General features: G+C 35.7%; 1 protein-coding gene across 1 annotated transcript in view; it reads right to left on the bottom strand.

The window, feature by feature from the left end:
* Positions 1–18,631, bottom strand: part of LOC101901795 (ammonium transporter Rh type A) — a 59,331-nt gene that overhangs the window by 484 nt on the left and 40,216 nt on the right. The window contains exons 5-7 of the mRNA XM_005182240.3: positions 11,981–12,171; positions 3,388–3,612; positions 117–210 (exon numbers count right to left, since the gene is read on the bottom strand). Coding sequence (XP_005182297.1) covers positions 117–210; positions 3,388–3,612; positions 11,981–12,171 — 510 coding nt within the window. The remainder of the gene's footprint in view (positions 1–116; positions 211–3,387; positions 3,613–11,980; positions 12,172–18,631) is intronic.

Genomic DNA, 18,631 nt, shown 5'->3' with positions numbered 1-18,631 from the left:
TGATAAATGAAGCAGTGTGAGGAAGAGAACAAGAGGAAGGAAAAATAAATTATTATATTTTTATATTAAATGTTGGACATTTCCTACTCAATATAAATGTGAATAGGATTACCCACCTGCTAATATGCCACCAACTATGGCAACCAGAATGGTCATGGCAATACCGAATAGTTGGTAACCAGCCTGTGCACTGGCAGTGCGGTCGTAGCCCTAAAAAAAATTGAAAAAAATAGGAGAATAAAGAAACAATAATAAACACATTGAAATTTTGTAGTTCTAAACAGGTCTGTTCAGATATGTATGTATTTGTTAGAGTAAAGTGTATGTGAGACGTCTACCATGTAACATCGAGTACACATAAAGCCCTCATGAGTTAGATATGTTTTCATATATTGAACTGGCGAATTCAAATCAAAATCATATTTTAATATAAATTTGAGTTCAATTAAGATTTTAACTAGCCTTGATATGGGCAAACAATGAGTGTTATTAATATCTCTGCAGTAAATCTGTATATTTGAAATTTTAGAGACATCGAAAATGTCATTGGAGGCTTAAATAAATCGTGTTTCAAATAAGTAACCAAAACACATATTTCAATAACAACAGTATTGTGTGTAAACTTGTTTTACACATATTTACATCTTTTTAAAAATGTAAAAGTCAAATCTTTGATACAAGTATAGTCTGTTGCAAAAGTAAGTATATGCCACTGCAATCAAAATGTGCCGAAGATAAAAAAGAAAACAAAATTATTTATTAAACCAGTAAGGAAAGCTCAAAAGTCGGGCGGGGCCGACTATATGATACCCTACATCACTATGCATATTTAGTAGAGCTCTCGTAAAAAGGTATATACAGGGCATTTCAGAGCTCTATGAGATATTTGGTACAAAATCAAAATCTATCTAATTCTATCGTGCATTTTACGAACTATAGCTATCTCTGAACCGGGTTTCTCCAAATTTTACGTATTAGCTTCTAGACTGGTGATTTGGGCTGATATTGACCATTTAGTGCACATTTAACCCGAAATCGGATGAAGATATATATGAGAGCTATATCCAAATCTGAACCGATTTCGATAAAATTCAAAACAGCTATTCCTGTGCTCCATCTAATACCTGGTACCAAATATCACGGTTGTGGAGTGAATATTACGAATGTATGGGACTAAAACTCTAAATCGGATGAAACATATATATGGTTGCTATATCTATATCTGAACCGATTTTCACTAAATTTGATATACTTGCTTTTAGGCTGAATTTGGTCCGATGTACTAAAATTCAGTCCATTTGGACTTATATCGGCCATTTGGTGCACAATTAACCCGAAATCGGATGAAGATATATATGGGAGCTATATCCAAATCTGAACCGATTTCGATAAAATTACAAACAGCTATTTCTGGGCTGTATCTTATATCTGGTACCAAATATCATTCTTGTGGAGTGCATATTACGAATGTGAGAGGCTTAAACACCAAATCGGATGAAAGATATATATGGAAGCTATAGCTACATCTGAACCGATTTTCTCCAAATTTGATATACTTGCTTCTAGGCCGAACTCGGTTGGGTGTGCCAAAATTCAGGTAATTTGGACTGATAGTGGACATTTGGTGCACATTTAACCCGAAATCGGATGAAGATATATATGGGAGCTATATCTAAATTTGATCCGATTCTCACCAATTTCAATAGGGTTCGTCCTTGGGCCAAACATACATTGTTTGGAAAATTTCATCTCAATCGGATAATAAATGCGACCTGCATTTTGTTCACAAGAATACATGGACAGACGGACGGACGGACGGACGGACGGACAGGCGGACTGACATGCATAAATCGACTCAGAAAGTTATTCTATGAAGGTTTTCAAAAGTAACTAGGGGTCTATCTCGTTTCCTTCTCCATGTTACAAACAAATGCACAAAGACATAATACCCTTACCACTATGTGGTGTAGGGTATAAAAACAGTAAGGAAAGCTCAAAAGTCGGGCGACCAATATACATATTTAGAATTTATTTAAAGCAGATCATACCACCTATCAACATTTGGCTTTAGAGTAGTTATAATTTGATTTCATAGGGAACTTGTATATGGGAGGCATATGCAATTCTAAATCGCTTTTCACTAAATTTGACGGAGACATTGTAATCCTATATGCCAAATAACTTTGCTATAGAGTGCATGATATAATTTCGAGAAGGGTTATATTAAAAAAATAAATATCGGAGCCGAGTTCCACAAAATCGAAACCTTCGTCCCGAAATTCACTCCATTTGGGTTGATATTAGGCATTATTTGCATAATAAACCTGAAACCGGATAAGATATTTATATAGGAGCTATATCAAAATCTGAACAGATCTTGATATCATTTAGCAGAGGTATTTCTGAGTTGTATCTTATATATGGTTCCAAATATTATTCTTGTGGAGTGCATATAACGAATTTGAGGGACTTTAACAGCAAATCGGATGAAACATATAAATGGGAGCTATAGCTATATCTGAACCGATTTTCACCAAATTTGATGTAATGATCGTGTTTACTTGCCAAAGAGGTCAGATGAAAATGTGCACCTTGGTCGGCCACCGGAACTCTAGCGCCGGCCATGGTGATGGTGTGGGCCGCCATAACAGTCGATGATCACTCTCCGCTTGTATTAATCGACCGTGGCATCAAAATAAATGCCGAATACTATCGCGAAAATATTCTGGGAGGTGTATTAAAGCCTTGGGCAACAAACATTTTGGTCGCAGACCTTGGGCATTCCAACAGAACTCAGCACCATTGCACTCAACACGCGCCACCCAAGAATGGTTACAAAATGAGGTTCCTCTCTTCATTTCCGGGGCACAATGGCCACCAAAATCTCCGGATACCAATCCGTTGGACTATTGTGCCTGGAGTATTTTGTAAAGCAATGAATACGAAAGTGTCGATCACCTCAAGCAAACGCTTGCCGGGAATGGGCCAAAATATCGCAGAGCAACATGCATATGCGGGTCATAATTCGTGCCAAAGGTGACCAATTCGAATGTATCTAAACTTATTCTAAAATTTGATGCTATTTCCGACATTTTTTGCTTTCATTTAATAAAATTTAAAAAAAGAGTAAAAATTATGGCGTTTTACTTTGTTGCAGTTTTTTATCTCACCCTATATGATATACAATAACATTTGGGATATACATTTGAGCCGAACATTTCTCTATATACCTTAATGTCCCTAATAGTTGATTGGGCATCAATGCATATTTTGTTTGCACTGGTGCATACTAATTTTTACGACAGACTGTATGTACAGAATCGATGTGTTTCCAAAAAAATGCATCAACATGGTTTCTTCTTCGAAGTTTTATGCCGTTCTACTTACCCCCATTATATGGATTGTTGCATCGTTTTCGGTCATGTTGTTGGCTGATATTTCCGTTTCGTTTATCATTGCCGGAAAGATAGCACCAAAATCGGATTTATATTCTTCTCTAGTTACCATCGTAGCAAAAATGGCCGAGGCAATGGCAGAGATTACGGCCGGCATACCATGGAGATTATGTACGCCACAGGTGTCGTGTAAACGTAATTTCTGTGTTAAAAATGGCTAAAAGGGGAAAAAAAGAAAACATGAGAAATGAGAGATTATACAGGGGTTTTTAAAATAAACTTTTATACTTTATAGGTTAGCAATATTCGGTGTCCATATACATGTAGGACTATCAAAAAGTTATTCGGACGTGGTTTGCTTTAACAAGAGTTTTTCACTGATATACTTAGAGTTTTGTATAAATTTCAATAACGTTATCTGTGGTATCTGTGTCTTTTTGCATTATATGACTTTGCATTTTTGAATGAAGTGAGACTTACTTTTGAGGATATTCATGGAATCAATTTCTGAGTCGATTAATTCATGTCAGTCCGTCTGTCCGTCAATTTATTTCTGTGAACAAAATGCAGTTCGCAATTATTATCCGATTTAGGTGAAATGTTCCAAACAATACTTGTTTGGCCCAAGGACGAATTGGGATGAGAATCGGTTAAAATTTAGACATAGCTCCTAAATATCTTCAAGCTATTTCGGGTTAACTGTGCCCCAAATGGCCAATATTAGTCTAACTGACCTATATTTTTGCACTTCCGACCGATTTCTAGAAACAAGTACTTGAAATTTGGTTCAGATATAGCTATAGCTCCAATATATATGTTTAATACGATCTGGTGTTTAAGTCCCTCACATTCTAATACGAGATATCATGTACAGCCCAGCAATATCTGCTTCAATTTTTTTCGAGATCTGTTGAAACTTAGATATAGCTCACGTATACATATCTTCAACCGATTTCGGGTTAATTGGGCACCAAATGGCCAATATCAGTCCAAATGACCTCAATTTGGCACATCACATTTGGTGAAAATCGCAGCACTCATATATACGTATGTTTCATCCGATTTGGTGTTTAAATCCCTAACATTTGTAATATGCAGTCTACAACAATGATATTTGGTACCAGATATCTCATAGAGCTCGGAAAAAACCATTGCTAAATTATATCGAGATTTGGATATAGCTCCAAGATATGAGTTCAACTGGCTCCAGGATATAAGTCCAAATTGGATGAATTTATATAGGAGCTGTATCTTAATTTATCCAATTTTAATAATGTCCGTCGTTGGGCCAAAGAAATGATTTGCTCAAAATGCCATGTCGATAAATGCAGCCTGTACTTTGTTCACAAAAATACATGGACAAACAGACGGACGGACGGACATTCATAAGTCGACTCAGAAAGTGATTCTTTGAGGATCCAGGGTCCGAAGGAATTATTTTTGTGAAACTCATATCATGTGAAACTGTTATAAATTTTAATTTCATCTCGGAGACAAAGTTAATAACTATAACTTTGTCATACAAAAAAACAAAAAGAAGTAAAAAAGATGTAAGTTTGGCCGGGCCAATCTTTGAATACTCTCCAAAAGTAAACAAAATAAAATCCGTTCAAAATTCAACAATTTTTTGTCATAGGCTGTAGTATCCATTACGAACTTCCGGAGATACCGTTATATGGGGGCTATACGAAGACGTGGACCTGCACAGACAATTTTCTGTAATAGGCTATAATATCCACTACGAACATCAAGTACCAAATTTAAAACAATTCCGTTGAATAATGTCGCTAAAATCGTCAAAATACCGAATATCCAGAGGTACCGTTATATGGGGGCTATACGAAGACGTGGACCTGCACAGACAATTTTCTGTCATAGGCTGTAGTATCCACTACGAACATCAAATACCAAATTTGAAAGAATTCCGGTTCATAATGTTGCTAAAATCAACAAAGTACCGAATATCGGGAAGTACAGTTATATGGGGGTTATACGAAGACGTTGACCTGCACAGATAATTTTCTGTCTAAGGCTGTAGTTTCCACTTCGAACTTCAAATACCAAATTTGAAACAATTCCGGTGAATAATGTCGCTAAAATTAACAAAAAACCGAATATCTGGATGTACCGTTATATGGGGGCTTTACCAAAACGTAGACCTCCATCACCCATTTTCAATACCAAAAGTCCTGCAGACATAATATACATTTGAGTAAAATTTTATCAATCTACTTTAATTCGTTCGGAAGCTAGAGTGATTTCCATAGACGGATAGACGGACGGACATCGCTAAATCGACATAGAATTTTATGCTTTGTGGGGTCTAAAATGTATATTTCGAGGTGTTACAATCGAAATTACAAACTTAATATACCCTCCATACTATGGTGGAGGGTATGAAAATCAGGATAGGATCATGAAGGTAATTTTTTTACTTTTATATCCTCCACCATAGTGTTGGAGGTTATATTAAGTTTGTCATTCCGTTTATAACATTCAGATATATATCCATTTTAAAACCCAAAAATCATATATATTCTGGATAAGCATAAAAATCTATGTCGATTTAGTGACGTTTCTCCTTCTGTCCGCCTATAGAAATTGCTCTAGCTTCCGAACGAAATGAAGAAGGTTGATAAATTTTACTAGATGTATTTTATGTCCGTAGGACTTTTGACATTAAAAATGGGCTATATAGGACCACGTTTTGGTATAGCCCTACATACAACTGTACTTTAACTTTAACCCGAATTTGCTGGCAGGTTAAGTTCGTAAATGTCTGTCCACGTTTTCATATTGCCCAGAAATTTTTTCAAATGTCGTATTTAAAGTTCGTAATTGGTACTACAGCCTATGACAAAAAATCGCAGGTCCACGTCTTCGGATACCCCCATATAGCTTTCCTTCCTATATTCGGTATTTTGATGATTTTAGCGGAATTATTCGCCAGAATTGTTTTATACTTCGTATTTAAAGTTCGTAATGGGTACGACAGCCTATGATAGAATATTACCTATGCAGGTCCATGACTTCGTATAGCCCATATAACGATACCTCCCGATATTTGGTATTTTTCTCATATGCCGCTATTATTCACAATAATTGTTTCAGATTTCTTATTTGAAGTTCGTGAATAGGTACCACAGCCTACGTACCTACTTATAAACCGATAAAGGTGACTATCAACTACACTCACCCATGTCTTGATGCATAAAACTATCAATGTACAAATAACGCAGTTTAAAAAGCAAATGTGATTCTAGTTGCAAATCCATTTGACAGCACTTTATGTTGTGCGTACGGGGAAAATAAAAGAAATATTTATTGTATTATCATGAATATGAGTTGTTGTCATGATTTTTTTTTAATAGTAAATAAAAACAAGTAAGCAAAGGCTACAGTCGAGCGGGGCCGACCGTTGAATACCCTACAACACTATAATAAAGGATACAGTTTATACAGGCGAGATACTCGAAAGAATTTCACAAGATATTGTGACAAATAATAAAAGAAAACCATCAGGTTTCGTTCTCTAATTTTCGAATAATAGTAACTTAAACTAATTTGCTCATCTCCAATTTATTGGTAGATGTTGCACGTAAATGGTCTTCCTAAATCTGGAACCAATATTTCCCAAAGACCCAAAATCTCTCAGAAGTGGCAAAAGATTAACATTTATTATTGGTTTTTGACTGAAACGCATCTATATGAGATACAGACATTTGACTATATTCTTGAACGAAATCAGCGTTAACGAAATAGTCAGAAGTGCGTCTTTCCTGTATTTGTGAATTCTCCAAAAAGTCACTGGAATGGACATTTTCGTCTTTTGTCTACAAAAGATGGCAAACTATTTCACACATTGAATATTTTTGGATGGCCATCCAAAACTGCTTGGCTTTTGCAATGTCCGGTAACCCCCATTCAAATGTGCGTGAGGATCGGGCGATAATTATGACCTGCTGACAATTTTGCAGTTTTTTGGTCCATTTCAACCCCTATATATATGGCGATCATCTCCAAAAAAAGTACGCTTCTATTCTGACCCCCATCTTACCCCCATGCAAAATTTCGTAAGGATCGGGCCATAAATGCGATCTGTATATGATATCCGGATATCCTAACTACTTAGTTTTGTTAGCTGTAGAAATATTACCAAATGTTTAATTCAAAATGAAAATATGCCAAAAATATGACAAAATTGAAAAATTGAAAAAAATATGAGGAAATTTACAAAATCAATATTTTCATCTTTAGATCGATATTTTTATGCGATTTTTTAGGCGTTTTTTCTTTTCTGCCAAGAGGCCATTCTGAATTAATGAGAACTGTCGAAATCAGTTCAGCCGTTCTCGACATAAAATAGATCTTTCAAGCATATTTTCATATATATCGCACATATTTTGCTATATATCCGATTTGTTGGATGTTAAAATCAATGTAAAGATCAGAAGTAACCCTGTCATGGCCTTGTGATTTCGCCGGGATTTAAAATATTCGCGGTTTAATGAAAAATTTCGAATTTTTTCAATACAAAAGATATTGTCTATTTTACCCGCTAAATATAATCCGATGACCACCCAAATTGGTAGGCTTCTTCCCCGCCCTAAACTCTAGCTACATGCGAAATTCCGCGTCGATTGGTCTATAATTGCGACCTGTATAGCTACTGCAAAATCCGACATTTTTTCAGTATTTGGTCCATTTTAACCCCTAAACATTTGGCGATCATCTCCAAAAGAAATAGGGTTCTATACTGACATTAACCCCACCTACATTTAAATTTAGTGAAGATCGGGCCATAATTGCGACCTGTAGAGTGATTACAAATTAACATGGACAGACGGACAGACGGACGGACGGACATACATAGCTAGATCGACTCAGCTCGGCGAGCTAGGAAGATCCATATATACTTTCTTATATGGGAAACCAATATTTCGAGGTGTTACATAAATTCTGGCCCAATCAAACTTATAATACCCCCAACACATAGTGTTGTAGGGTATAAAGATTGTCAATGGCACCTTCCATACGTGTAGCTTGTAGCATTGAGTAGAGAATTATTATGGAATAGGAATAATTCTTGGTATCTGTATAGTTATAGTTGGTATTCCTATAAAAGCAAACTGGATTCTGCTTCATACATGGAATGATGTAATGAACAGCGGAAATGCATTTAACAAACAGAAGAATTGTTAATGGCAGATTCAAAGGAAAAAGATAACAAGACATCATACTAATAAGTGTCCGTAACTTTGCTTTTTATACCCTCCACAATATATATAGAATTTAGGGTATACTAAGTTCGTCATTCCGCTTGTAACTCATCGAAATAATAAATGTAGACATGACAAAGTATATATTCTCTTGATCGGCGTAAATTTCTATAACGATTTAGTCCTGTCCGTCCGTCTGTTGTAACCACGCTAGGGTCAAAACGAATAAAGATAGGAAGCTAACATTTTGCACAGATCAGTCTTTTGTCTGCAGGCAGGTCAAGTTCGAAGATGGACTATATCGGTCCACGGTCCACAGATAACGGTACCGTCCGATATTCGATATTTTGATGAGTTTAAATTTTGAAATTGGTTGAAAATCCGAAAAAGGAGTTTCTTCTGGGTACTTTAGCCCCTGGAAGAGTATTGTCTATATAGGTCAACAATATATCCCCCATATAACGGCACCTCCCTATATTCGGTATTTTCATGATTTTAGATACATTTTTCAATGGAATTGTCTAAAAATCCATTCTAGAAGTTCTTTCTAAGCACTTTACCCCCTGGAAGAGAAATGTCTATAAAGGTGCACGTATAGGCCACATATAACGGTACCGCCCCGATATTTGATATTTTGACAATTTTAGGGACATTATTCACCGGAGTTGTTTCAAATTTCGTACTTACAATTCGTAGTGGGTACTACAGCCTATGACAAAAAATTGTGTATGCAGTCTCACTTCTTCGTATAGCCTCCACATAACGGTATCTCCCTATATTCGGTATTTTGATGATTGTTGCCAAATTTTTCAAGGGAGCTGTTTCAAATTTCGTATTTAGATTTCGTAATGGGAACTACAGTCTATGACCGAAAATTGTTTATGCAGGTCCAGGTCATCGCATCGGCCCTATAAATCAGTACCTCCCTATATTCGATATTTTGGCGGTTTTAGGTGCAATATTCACCGAAATTGTTTGAAATTTCGTATTTGAAGTTACTAGTTGGTACTACAGCCTGGGACAGACAATTGTCTATGCAGGTTTAGGTCTTCGTATAGCCCCGATGTAACGGAACATCCTTCGAGTTTCGTATTTGAATATTGTATTGAATATTGTATGTATATTATGTTAAAAGTTGCCTATGTAGGTCTTCGTAAAGACCCCAGTATAAGGGCTATATTCGGTATTCTTAAGATTTTAACAGAATTTTTTAACGAATTTAATTTAATTTTTTTTTTTTTGAAAATGTCCAAATTTGTTCCAAATGGTGGAACTTACTGCTTTTTATTTGCCTAGTTTAGCAAGGGGTAGTGGGGGAAATAGACGGCAACTAAAAATCCAAGAGTTATGATGAGGGAACAAGTAAAAAAGCAATAAGTTCGGCGGGGCTGCACTCTGAAATCCGTTAAAAAATTATGTTAAAATCTTCAAAACACCGAATATAGCCGTTATACGAAGACGTGGTGAATAATTTAGCTAAAATCATTAAATACCGAATATAGGGAGGTACCGTTATATCGGGGCTATACGAAGACCAGGACCGGCATAGGTAATTTTCTGTCACAGGCTGTAGTACCTGTTAGGAATTTCAAATACGAAATTTCAAACAATTTTGGTGAATATTTTACCTAAAATTGTCAAAATACCAAATATAGGTACTGATATATGGTGCCTATACGAAGACGTGGACCTGCATATATTTTCTCGCATAGACTGTAGTTCCCATTACGAATTCTAAATACGAAATTTGAAACAACTCCGGTGAATAACGTTCCTAAAATCATCAAAATATCGAATATCGGGGGGTACCGTTGTATGTGGGCTATACGATATCGTGGGGGTATATAGACATTTCTCTTCCAGGGGGTAAAGTGGTTAAAAATAACTTCTAATATGGATTTTCAGACAGTTCCATTGAAAAATGTAGCTGAAATCATTGAAGTACCGAATATAGGGAGTTACCGTTATATGGGGGATATGCGATATCGTGGACCTATATAGACAATACTCTTCCAGGGGGTAAAGCACTCAGAAGGAACTGCTTTTCTGGATTTCAGTCAGACAAATTCATTGAACAATTTGGCTACAATCATCAAAATACCGGATATCGGACGGTACCGTTATTAGGGGGCTATACAATATCATGAACCGATATAGCCCATCTTCGAACTTGACCTGCCTGCAGACAAAAGACATATCTGTGCAAAATGTTAGCTTCCTGTCTTTATTCGTTTTGACTCTAGCGTGATTACAACAGACGGACGGGCGGACAGTGCTAAATCGGCTTAGAATTTTACGCTGATTAAGAATACATATACTTTGTTCTGTCTTAAATTATGATTTCGATGAGTTACAAATGGAATGACGAAATTAATATACCCTTCATACTATTTGTGGTCGAGGGTATAAAAAGGACAAAAAGGACATTGATTGACTAAAGTTAAAACGAAACCAGTAAAGAAAGTCTTAAAGTCGGGCGGGCCGACTTTATAATACCCTACACCACTTTGCTAATTTAGTAGAGCTCCGCATAACAATTAAAAGTTTTTATGGGAGAATTCAATCATACACGCTATGATTATAATTATAATTTAAAGTTCAAAGGATTAAATATGCCGAAGCATTTGTATCTTTTAAATTCGGACTTATATTGCCCATTTGGTGCACAATTAATTTGAAATCGGATAAAAATATATATGGGAGCTATATCCAAATCGGAACCGATCTCGATAAAATTTGGCAAAGATATTTCTGAGCTGTATTTGATATATTTCCCTAAATATCGATGTTACGGAGTGCATATTACGGCTGTGGGTAACAAATATAACAAATCGGATGAACACTACATATGGGAGCTATAGCTATATCTGAACCGATCTTCACCAAATTTGACATACTAGCTTCTAGACTCAATTCGGTCGTAAGTGCCTGGATAGGGCTATAAATGTGAACTGTACTTTGTTTACAAAAATACATGGACAGACGGACGGACAGGCGGACGGAAGGACATGCATAAATTGACTCAGAATGTGATTCTATGCAGATCATCAAAAGGAACTATCGGTCTATCTCGTTTCCTTTTGCCTGTTACAAAAAAATGGGGTATAAAAATATTTAAGATTGATGCCTGAATCGATTTGACTGTGGAATTCTTCAGTGAGCTACAATAAGAATTAACAGGGATATAATAATTTTTCGACTTGACAAATTCAGGCTATCACTAAAAAGTATTCTTCTTTTCTTTGAGCTCCATTCTGTTGCACAGTGTTGTTTATTGTTTACACATCAAAGCCAATGCTATATGGACAAAAATTGCCTACATATATAACAAATATATATGAAAAAAAAAAAAAAAATATCACTCACCGTTATAAAACGATAACCCATCACCGATATTGTACCAGCAATGATTCCAATTAAAACGGCACCATGAGCTCCAATCAGCAAATTACAGACACTACCAACGGCAACGCCTCCGGCCAGTGTTGAATTCTGAACATGCACCATATCCAATTTGTTCTCGTGGCTAACAAGTGCCGATAAAACAAACGTTGTGACTGTAATCGTTGCCACCAGCGTTGATGGTAGCCAATGTTGGTTTCACATTCGATTGAGGGCAAAATCAATCGATATATAAATGTATGTATTGGACCAGAAAAAAAAAATAAAAAAGAAAAAAGTTTATTAATGATTTTATTGAAATTGTAGCAAACAAAAAAAAAAAACAATTTCATTAGAAAAACTTTTTTTAAATAATGCTCCTGGAACCCACAACAACTTTTCTGGAACTATTTAATTTTTTATACCCTCCACCATAGCATGGAGGGTATACAAAGTTTGTCATCCCGTTTATAACACCTCCAAATATACATTTTAGACGACATAAATTATATGTATTCTTGATCGGCCTAAATTCTAATCCCATTAAGCGTTGTCCGTGCATCTGTCCGTGGCAATCACTCTAGTTTCCAAACGAATTGAAGTAGGTTGATACAATTTTACTCAAATGTGTCCTTGGACTGAAGGACTTTTGGTATTCAAAATGGGCTATATAGGTCCACGATTAGGTATCGCCCCCTCATAACGTTAACTTTCTATATTCAGTATTTGGATTATTTTAACCATTTTTTCACGAAATTGTTGCACATTTAATGTTTATGCTTTATAATGGGTTCCACGTTCGGTGGCAGAACATTGTCTGTATTGGTCCAAGATTTACTATTGCCTCCATATAACGCCACATTAGTATATTCGGTATTTTGAAGATTTAAGTTTCATTTTTTAACGGATTTTTTACATTCGGTATTTGAAGTTCGTAATTGCTTCAAGCTCCGGTGGTAGGACATTTTCTATATAGGTCAGTGATTTCCTATAGCACCCTTAAAACTATACCTCCCAATATTGGTAATTTTAGACACGTATTTCCAAGGAATTCGTTCACTTTTGGAATTTGAAACTAGCAACAGGTAACAAACCTGGTGGAAGACAATTCTTTGTAGGTTAAATTTTTTTATAAAAACCCATACAACTGTACTCCCCGATTTATTGTATTTTGAAGACTGTAGTTCCTGTTCTGCTTTGTAAAACAAAATAAGTAACAAATCAGCTAAGGGCCGAACTTTTAATACCTTCCACCATTTTGAAGGACTTTGAACATTTTAAAAAAATCCGTCGAAAGATACCACTTAAATCTGGAGGTACCGTTATGTGGGGGATATCGTGGACCGATATAGACACTTCTCTTCTAGGGGGTAAAGCACTCAGAAGGGCGGACGGACAGGGCTAAATCGAATGTACTATGTATGGTGGAGGGTATAAAAATGTACTAAGAACAGAGAAATTATAACAAGTAAAAAAGCAGTAAGTTCGGCCGGGCCGATCTTTGAATACCCTCCACCATTTGGAACGAATTAGAAAATTTTCAAAAAAAAAAAAAAAAAATAGAATCCATTAAAAAATTATGTTAAAATCTTTAAAATACCTAACATCGGAAGGTGCCGACATATGGGGGGATACACGATATTGTGGACATATATAGACTCTGTCTGGGGGTAAAGCACTCACTCCTTGTGTGGAATTTCAGACAATTCCATTGACAAATGTGGCTAAAATCATCAAAATACCAAATATCGGAGGGTACCGTTATATGGGGGCTATGCGATACCGTGGACCTATATTGATAATTCTCTTCCAAAGGATAAAGTACTCACAAGTAACTCCTTGTGTGGATTTTCAGACCATTCCATTGGAAAATGTGGCTAAAATTATCAAAATACCGAATATGGGGAATATACGATATTGTGGATCTATATAGACAATTCCCTTTCAGCTGGTAAAGTGCTCACAAAGAACTCCTTGTGTAGAATTTCAGTCAATTCCGTTAAAAACTTTGGCTAAAATCATCAAAATACCTAATATCGGGGGGTACCGTTATATGGGGGATATACGATATCATGGACCCATATAGACAATTCTCTTTCGGGGGATAAAGTACTCACAAGGGTCCCCTTGTGTGGAATTTCAGACAATTCCATTGACAAATGTGGCTAAAATCATCAAAATACCAAATATCGGGGGGTACTGTTATATGGGGGCTATACGATATCGTGGACCTATATAGATAATTCTCTTCCGAAGGATAAAGTACTCACAAGGAACTCCTTGTGAGGATTTTCAGGCTATCCATTGGAAAATGTGGCTAAAATCATCAAAATATCGAATATCGGGGGGTACCATTATATGGGGGATATACGATATTGTGGATCTATATAGACATTTCCCTTTTCAGGGGGTAAAGTGCTCGCAAAGAACTCTTTGTGTGGAATTTGAGGCAATTATATTGAAAAATGTGGCTAAAATCATCAAAATGCCGAATATCGGGGGGTACCGTTATATGGGGGCTATACGATATCATGGACCGATATAGCCCATCTTCGAACTTGACCTGCCTGCAGACAAAAGAGAGATCTGTGCAAAATTTTAGCTTTCTAGCTTCATTTTGACAGTAGTGTGATTACAACAGACGGACGGGCAGGGCTAAATCGCCTTAGAATTGTACGCTGATCAAGAATATATATACTTTGTTGGGTCTAAAATGATTATTTCGATGAGTTACAAACGGAATGACGAACTTAATATACCCTCTATTCTATGTATGGTGGAGGGTATAAAAATGCTATGGATCTAAATGTTTGTGTAAGGTTTGGCTATGGCAAACGATTGGCGAATTGGTAATTCCCACAGAAACAATACGAAATGCACAGAAAGTGCTAAATATTGTGATCTGGCTCGATGTATTTTGAAGGTATAAACTGTAAACTAAGTCCTACTAAAAGATCACGAAAAGTACATAAGGACTAATTTGTATAACATTTTTTGAATAAAATATTGGTCATTATAACTATAATGGTTTCCAAAAAAAATCCATCAGAAATTTGGCATTATAATAATAACGATAGTCATGAGCTACAGTTCTGAATTTTGGTATTTGATAAACTAAAAGGCGTAGTAGTAGTTTTGGATATTTGTAGAGCTATGTATTTTTCAGTGTATTTTCTGTTACAATAAAGTTAACTGTACAGAAAGAAACCCGTAAAGTGCTAATCTGGAACGGAATGCTAAATTACCTGGAGTTTCATTAAAATTTGTTATTAGCGATCGAATATATATAAGGCACATTTTTATAATTCTGAATGTTAGAGTTGTACAAAAAAACCTATAAGTGAATATTATTCCCAAATATATTCTCAAAATGCCATGTTTCCTTATTCCCATTACTATTATACAATTTCGTAAATATTAATGGCGTCCAAACAATGTGCCAGCATTCCCGGTGACTTGAATAGCCTCATATTTGCGTGTATGGCAAGCGACGATGACTAGCCACGGAATTAAGCCACAGAAACCAATTGGGATGTGGTCAACATTTCAGTGGTGGCAATGGAGCACCGCGTCGGCTGGAACACCGGCATGCTCAATGCCTTTTTAAATGTTTTGTTTGAAATGGTCAACTTCTGACTTTCCCGACCGAAATGTTACAATAATATTTTGATATTCAGCTCGCAAACTAATTAAATGTCAAATAGTTGCGTTAACGCATTTCGTATAATATATTTTAAACACGTACCAAAGGCGTACGACACCTCACACACCGACATACAAGTACTATGACTGTAGTAGGAAGTACACATACATACGTACACACAGAGATTCATGAATGATCATTCCACGTGGCCATGAACATATTTTGTTATCTATAGTCATATGATTGCAAGCAAAACAGGTAAAAACGTAGTTAAGTTCGACGTGGATGAACTTTTTACATCCTCCACAGTTAGGACATTTAAATTATAAAACCTTTAAAATTGCACATATTACCGTTATATAGATGATATAAGATATGTAACAAAATTTAATGTGACTAGGAACTGTAGAACATAAATATTTGGGATGCTTAATTATATCTTTGCAATTTATATGTATTTGTGGATGTATCTTAAAATATTTGATATAGGAGATGTTCTTCGCAGGGAAACTTGAAATGCATAAAATCGCTCGGTATCGCTATATATTTCGCTAAATGGGATCTCCGAAGAATATTTCTAAGTTTTGCAAATGAAAGGCATAATTATGATACCTTTAATTTTAATTGCCCAGTAGATTCCCAGTAGATTATTCAGAAAAAAAGGTAGTTTTATTCTAATGCTAATGAATTTCCCATTTTTTCAACTTTCAACATTTTTGAATAACCAGAGAGACCTAATGTTACTCAAAATTTAAAAACCTTTTTGTATGTGTCTAAAATTTGAAACACCCACGGCCATATATACATTTGTTTACTTTGTCACATTTTGCTACAAAAAACACTTTAGGTGGGACGAACGGTTACGTTTCTGATGTGCTTTTATTTCATTTTAAATTCTTAAATTAAAATGCGTTTGATAACTGTGCAAAACCATTCTAAAAATTATATTACGAAATTTTTATGAACTCCAAATATGTAATTTGAAAGTATCGAATATTGGGAGGTACAGTTATATGGTTGGAAAATTTTCTGTCAGAGGAGTAGACACCTATTGTAAATACCATCAAGTTAAAAAGGATCAGACGGTTCTGCCGAGAGACGTACACTCTCAGCCAATGTTAGTTTGTATAAATATATTTTGACTTCGGTTATGGTTATTCAAACTTTTGACCCTCAATACTGTTCATTTCACATCGGACCTAAATAAATACGATGTAAATATTGCGACGTCCCAGGTTTGATCTATAATGGTAACTTTATCATAAAATCCATATTCATCCCAAGTTTCTGGCTGAGAGAAATATTTAGATATAGCAAATTGTAAAGAACCGCTGACTTGTTTCGCAAGTTATGACAGATAAAAGTATTGAAAATCGTGACCCTTTGTGGGTGATATACAAGAAGGGTTTCGCGATGTGTATATATCATCTTCACAACAGATCTTGTGTTAGCAAAAATGTTTGCATGTTTGACATTTGAGGAGAGTTGAATGCTTATTTGGCCTCTTTGAGCGTTTGGTTTCTCAAAATCTTGCACCCGGACCAGAAGAAATGGTCCGATCTTTTCCATCTTTATAACAGATCTTGTGTTAATGGAAATAGTGAGACGTTCCAAGTCTAAATGAAATCCGATGTTAATTTCGCGTTATATGAGCTCCATGGATACTCAAAATTTTTACCCTTCTTCACAACAGATCTTGTGTTAGTAGAAATAAAGAAATGTGTGAAATATAAAGAGAACCTCATACTTATTTCGGATTTTATAAACGTTTTGCTTATTCAGAACCTTGACCCTTTGTGGGGGAGGTACCAGAAGGAATGGTCCGATCTCTACCGCCTTTATAATAGATCCTGTGTTGATAGGAATATTCAGATGTGGTAAGTCTAAATGGAATCGGATATTTATATCGCGTTTTATGAGCTTCATGTATATTTAAAATGTCGACCTTTTGTGGGGGAGAAGAATGGACCGATATATTCCGATATCTATCCAGACCTTGGGTTAATTAAATTATTGGCATGTGTGAAATTTGAAGACAATCGGACTCTTACAGAACATTTTTAAGTGTTGTAATTATTCAAAATTTTGACCCTTTGTGGGGAAGGTACAATAATTCCCCTTGGTGGGGAAGGTACAATAATATCTTACTTATATTTATCTGTTTTAAATACAATTTTACAATTTATTTAGCATTGCTATTGAAAATATTCTACTTTCAATTAAAGTATCCTTACCTTTTAAAAGTCTTTTTTTTTTTTGCTAAATAAAGCAACACTACCAAATCTACAGGAGTTGGTTGCTCTACTCCAAACTATGCACTCTGTACGATTTTGCTTTCTGCCCTCCATATTGTAATTAAACTTTGGCTGCCTCGGGAATTTTCCCATTCCTTTAGAGGATGTTTGGGCATGTAAATTTAATGCAACATAATGTGGGTTTTAGAAGCCACTTGTTTTTGTTGCTCTGTTTACTTGAACTGAAAAAACGGGACTAGCAGCAACACACCAAATGTAACTTTAGCCTAGGTTGCTAAAACTTCTACCGACATTGTATTGATGTTTTTACGTGGTCTTTTCGGACATGGGATATTCGGATGGAACATTAAAGGTAAAATATTCTAAGAGCACCGCCCACTCTTCAAACAGGAAACTCTGTTTATATTTGTCGAGAATCAACGACACCTTCGGTGTTAATTTAACAGCTCACAGTAGTATCAACAAAACGGCTTCAACAAGCTATGGTGTTGTGGCAGTGGCGAATGTAACCATACGAATGGAAGAAACCTAATACCAACTGCAATACAAATGAGCATCATTAAAATTGTTCAACCACTTAACAAGCTGTAAGTTAGGCTTAAATACATGCAACTTTCAAAGTTGTTTTTTTTTTGTTTTTTGTTTTTTTCGGGAGCTGTTTCCAATGCATACCATATGCATAGGTAACTGAAATGCAATGTGGAACAACAGTGGAATTACCTTTTATCAAAATGTGTA

The sequence above is a fragment of the Musca domestica genome, unplaced genomic scaffold, assembly GCF_030504385.1.
Source record: "Musca domestica strain aabys unplaced genomic scaffold, Musca_domestica.polishedcontigs.V.1.1 29, whole genome shotgun sequence".
In the NCBI taxonomy this organism is placed as follows: domain Eukaryota; kingdom Metazoa; phylum Arthropoda; class Insecta; order Diptera; family Muscidae; genus Musca; species Musca domestica.
This window is presented reverse-complemented; position numbering and strand designations above follow the sequence as displayed.